Source organism: Copidosoma floridanum, unplaced genomic scaffold (assembly GCF_036245765.1).
Source record: "Copidosoma floridanum isolate Cflo_tuat_1 unplaced genomic scaffold, Cflo_Japanese_pri ptg000005l, whole genome shotgun sequence".
In the NCBI taxonomy this organism is placed as follows: domain Eukaryota; kingdom Metazoa; phylum Arthropoda; class Insecta; order Hymenoptera; family Encyrtidae; genus Copidosoma; species Copidosoma floridanum.
Window position 1 is genome coordinate 9,023,509 of NW_028321882.1, and position 6,000 is coordinate 9,029,508.

General features: G+C 31.5%; 1 protein-coding gene across 1 annotated transcript in view; it reads left to right on the forward strand.

Annotated features, from left to right (window-relative positions):
* The window catches only part of LOC106642712 (uncharacterized), a 339,578-nt gene extending 335,498 nt beyond the window's left edge, over positions 1-4,080 (forward strand). Inside the window, exon 5 of the mRNA XM_089598092.1 lies at positions 3,722-4,080. Within this exon, the coding sequence (XP_089454218.1) occupies positions 3,722-4,080 (359 nt within the window). The remainder of the gene's footprint in view (positions 1-3,721) is intronic.
* Positions 4,081-6,000: the final 1,920 nt, after the last annotated feature.

The window sequence follows — 6,000 nt, forward strand, 5'->3', positions numbered from 1 at the left end:
TTATTGCTATTGTTATTAAATTTTTTAAGATAAAAACTATACTAAAACCATCTAGGAAGTATCATGAATCAGTGTGCAAAATTTCAACAAAATCGGTTCAGTAGTTTTCGCGGTTAGCGATTACAACGGTTTTAGCGCTTCTGCTTTATATATTAGTAAGATATAACCAATTTGAATTTAAGCTGATGCCCCTTAATACCGACTATCCTGCTTACTAGAATGTGAACAGCTTGAGATTATTAATGTGATTGCATTTGTAATATGGCTATATTACCTATTTTACATACTACTCTGGTTAAACGGGCGACGAAGAGGCTATAACAGTCTTTTTAGTTTCTCAACTACCAGCGACTTCTCTCTTGCATTCCTTGGGTAAAGAAGAGATCTCTGGTTCAATGTAGAACTATCCTCTAGGTAAGATAGCTAGTAAACTGGCGGATCTTCAGGGTAGTACAAACTGGAGCGACCCATGGCATTGGCAACTTGCCACACCTGACAGTAGCATAAACGAGTCCGTACATCAATACGCAGTCATATTATTGACCTCAAGACATTGTGTACCAGGAGTCAGGTGCGTTACGAATCTGACTACGTTCCTGCACACTCCCATCAAGGTATCTCGTAGTACGTGTTGGGGGAAATACGTGGGAACGAAGACAGGCGAGAGGGTGGGGTTTGTACTTTACCTATAGTTTATTTACCATCATGTATACATAATTAACGGTTTTGAATAAAGAAATAAAAATTTTTAAAAAAGGCTTACGTTATCGGCAAGGCTTGCAACCTTTTTATAACATTTATTCTAGTTATACCCTAAAAATAAAATCATTATTTTTAACAGCTCAAGTAAGTAATATAAACTTTGGATATGAACCTAAAAAAAAGTATCCTGACCCCTGCTTGATATTTGATCGTATGATGTAAGATGCTTATGAATGTAGCTTAAAACCTAGTTTGTTTATGAATGAAACAATTTTAATATAATAAGACGTTATTAAAATTAAATTTTTCATATTTAAATTCATTTTTTTTCATATTTTATTTTGTTGTTTTTTTATCTTTAACTCATACTTTATTTTATTTCATTTCATTACTTTTTTATATTTTATTTTATTAGTTTTTTTTAAATTTTTTTGTATAACTTTTATTTTGTTTCTTTTTTTATTTTTTTATTAAATTTTTTTTTTGCATGCCATTTTATTTCATTTTTTTTTTTCATTTTATTTTTCTTTAAATGTGTTTTTATCTTTATTTCTTGTTGTTTTTTTAATGCGTTTTTGTTTAAAATACGTTTTCATGTATTTAATATTTCGATAATATAACTATGCATAAGTGACAATATAAGTAATAACATGAATATAAGAAGAAAATAGAAATTAAAATTATTTTTGTAGCTCTTTATTTATTTTAACCATCACTACTACAATAACATTTTCAAAGTTATTGTTAAAAAGCAGAACTGTAAGCTCTTTAATAATAAATGCTTTTTTTTCAACGTTTTTACAAATTTTTGCAAAAAAATATTTTCAAGTGGAATGAGTCTTTTAGTGGCTGAACAAGTGCCACCATGCCACCACGATGATGTCATAATCTCAATTATTTTGCAGTTAATATTTACAGTACTTTTGCAGCATTTTATGCAATAAGACTTTATTGTATCGTAAAGTTACTTCAGACAAACTACAGTGCGATTGAGAAATTTAAGTACGTTGGCTAACAACTTTTTTTATAGCTGCATTACGGAAGTATTTTTTTTTGGTTTTTGCTCCGATTTGTAAAAAGCTTATTTATAATTAAGCTGAAATTAGGTGTAAGTGTTCCAAGCTGCAATACCTACCTTTAGTACAAATTTCTTCTCTTAATATTAATCAGAACGCAACTTATCAAATTTTAAAAATATGACAAATAAACAGGTTTTTCTGCGATTAGCGCAAAAACTACCGGACCGATCGAGATTGGAAAAAAAGCATTTTTTCGTCTTTTCATTGTGGTTTTCAATTGAGAAACAGTTTTTTCTGTCCGATTTTTTTCTCTGTCTTCTTGCTCTGTCAATTGCGACAAACCGTTTTTGACATGTTTTGACATTTTTTTACAGCCACGCTGACGCTTTAAATTTGTAGAAATTCAATATGTTATTACTAATGCAATTATCTAAAGAAATAAATTTTTGAACTACTGGTATCAATTTTTGGTTAGCACTATGCAAACATTAAATTATATACTGGCTATGAATACATATATAACGGAATCCCAAGGTGAACGGTAAAACTCTTATTGGATTACTTACTTACTTTTTTTAGCAAACCGATTCTCCTGGCACCTAATGTACTGATGCCTTTATTAATCTATCTATACATCGACGCAGCCCTGGTAGCACAGTCACTGTATTTCTTACGCAATTTCCTGCGTAAGGTTTCGGTCATAAGAAAAAGTGTGTAAGACGATGAGGTGGTCTGCTTTCGGAATGTTACGTAGTTCGGCTGCACGGCCAGAGCGTTGGACACTTGCACAAAAAGTGCACAAATCCTGAATAATATCAAGTGCATTATTTAGTTGAATTTTACAAATTTCCACTTGCAGCAAAAGAGCAAAAGACTTGCAGAAGGGCCGTTACATAAGACATCTTTCACAAGTCTTATGCGAATCTTATGATGCATCCTAATGACATATTTTTTGCAGGAGAAGTACAATCCCCAAATAAATTAAATTTTCCTATTAATTATAATCCAGCAAAAAGCATTGATTGCAAGATTTGCGTAAGACTTATGCAAGACGTCTTACGTAATGGACTTACTGCAAGTCTTGTGCACCCCTACTGCAAATGGAAATGCGTTACATCCAACTAAATAATGTACTTAACCTCACACAAAGATTTGTGCACTTTTTTGCAAGTATTTGACGCATTTGCCACGCAGCAGAATTACGTAAGATCCTGAAAGCGGACTGAGTATTGTATTTACGCACTGCTAGTGGGTAAGGCTGTGTTACCAAGGAGTTTTCTGCATATATATGAATCGTTTACTACCAATTTAAATAGGGCTATATTTACAGTTAAGCTAGTAATGCTATAGGAAATGAAGTAAATAGTGTACTTGGGCGCCATAGCAGACTTATAAAACTGGCCATTTGGTAATTCGGCTTTTATTTTTCAAACTCTCATTGCTCGATTGTTTCTCTTTTGATAAGGAACTTATTTTTGCATACTGCATAGCTTTTTTAAAAGAAATTTTTTTCTAAGATGGAAGATTACTAGGAATAATTGGTTGATAACATTGCACAGATGCATAATAATTTACTTTCTACTAGACTTTCTTATGATGAAAATAAAGTTTAGTTATTAAGACTTTGGATCAAATTAAAGTGTAAGAGCTTGGTTCTAATTTTTCTTAATTATTTAAGTTTTTTAAGTAAAAAAAAAAATTTGAGAATCATAAGATGAGCTGAGTCTCTAGGTTGAACTCTTTATAACTCTCTAACAATGTCTTTATTAGCTTTAGTAATGAACTTCACTACTTTAAGATATAATGTCAGCCTATCTATAAAGTACACTCTAACTTTGCAGCATCAAATACGAGATAAGTGTATTATGATTAAGTTTAGTTATATATTATTATAGACCTAGTTATATCCAGACATTTTTTTTTATAAAACATGCTAAGAACTGTACTTTCGTTGACGCATCAATATTCATTCGTAAAATTTTAAAATTATACATTTTCAGAACTCAAAAGTAGCAATCAACAGCATCATCTAATGCATCATCTTCATGCTGGCAAGTCATCGATCGTCAGTGCAACGTTTTCACCTTCAGAACGCTCAGTTTATCTGGGTCATACATCCCTTTTGCCAAGTTCTAATACCTTAAGTGCAACGACCAGCGGACCAACGGTAAAAGTAGAGCCCCATAGCTGTGATGGCAGTGTTCTAAGTCAGCCGTATACAGCTTATTATCAACATCAACAGCAGCTTGCAGCATCAACGAGTGAGCATGAGCAGAACAACTATTATACTGCTCAAGATGCATCGTGTCACCATCAGCACCATGTCACCGTAGCAGCAAAATTACTTGCTTCGACCTAAATGGTTATTTTATTATTATGTTCTTTATCTTGTTGCTCTATTTTTTATCCATGTATTTATACATTCTGTGTTTTTATTGCTACCTGGTAACAAATACTACAATACTTGGAATCTGACGAAATTGTCAAAGATAAATGACTGAGTTTTGTTTTGTACTTTAGCTTTTAAAACTTTTTGTTTACAACTGAAACAAAAAACTCTAGATCATTTTCTATAGGTAAAATAATTACTTCGTCGTTTGTTATGCGTCTGCTTATTGTCATTGTAGGGTCATAAGGTACTTGTACAAGAAAGATCGACTCAGCACTGGATTGTATCATAATTTATTTTTAGTTAACGTAATTTTTAATGTAAGTATTGAAGTAAAAAAGCTAATGAATATTTTAACTAATGTAATAGTTAAAATCAGCGTTTACTTAACATGCACGTGTTTGCAATAGTTATAATAAAATAACACGCCAGCAAGTTTAAAAAAAAATGTAAATATATAAAACATAACTACCGTTCTAGAAGAAGTACTTATAAGCATTTTTAATTCATACGAAAATATTAAAATGAACCAGCGTAATTTTTGTTTGATTTACATATTTTAACAACTATAACTCGTAGTTAACTTAGAAAAGTACTTAAAAAACGTAAAGAATGAGAGAGCAAGATGAAATTTGATATAAATAGTGATAAGTGCAATAAACACAATTTTATTTAGGTAACTCACATTAAATGGAAACATTAAGCTTTTTGTCAAAAAATTGCAAAAGTATAACTTGTGTAATACTTGTAACGAGAATGGTAATGCTCTATTATCTTTCATCATTTTTTTTATGATTGATGGGTACATTTCGGCAGCAAAAAACGTAATAATAAGTTACAAATATTTGGCGTTCATCATTTTTAATATTGGCAATACATTTTTCTACATAAGTGTATAACTACAGTCAAGACAGAATAACAAAATGTATGTAACTGTTTTGTTGTAGTTCAGATTCTTGCAATTTTTAAGCCAACTTTTACTACGTCTAATTATTAATAAACATTATTTGAATTGTATGATTACAAATCACTTAACGCTGATAAACTTCTTCTTCAAGAAATAACCACACTTTAATTGTGGTACAATGTTATGTCAATCTGCTTTCTGTCATAAAAACCAGTTGCAAACCTGCCATGAGACATTATTGTTATGATTAAAAAACATTATGAAAGAAGAAATCAGAAGAATATTTCTTAAACATAAAATGAAAAAAGTAAGTCTTGAATAAATGCTGTATAGTAACCCAAATATCTTTCAAGTAGAAATTTTGTAGATATCCTCTTCGAAAATACTATAGCAAAAAATGTATTCAGTAGGAGTAAATGACCCCATTATGGTGCGCTAAAATTTTCAACTGTGCTAAATTTCTCATTTCTCAATGTTTTTTGATAATAATTAGAGCAGTTTTACTTAATCTTTTTCAACAAGTTATGCGATTACAACGACAAACATTTTTCTGATATGTTATTTTTTTTTTTTAAACCATTCTTGTAGTGCTGAAATAACTTGCTGGTATTACTTCGCACGGTTATAAAATTGGCACCAGTCACTGCGGCTCCAACTACTGTGCGGGTACCTCCCGCAAGGTTCTCATGCTGAAGCCCCAGACCTAATTGCTGCGCACCGATTACTACGCGCGACTACAAAGTTTTGTAGGTTAGATTCGCTTAGAGTCACTCAGTGAAACGATTATAAATGTCATGATGTAAAGTATGATACTGGATTGAACGTTATTAATGTCCGTACGTCTAACAATATCTAAGCACCTGAATTTTCTAGTCTGTTCTTCGTATACTCTATTAACGTCAAGTGCGCAGTAATTTGTGCCTGCGCAGTAATAGGGTCATTTACCGCTAGATTTTGATAAAAAAACTTGTTTTCGAAAGATG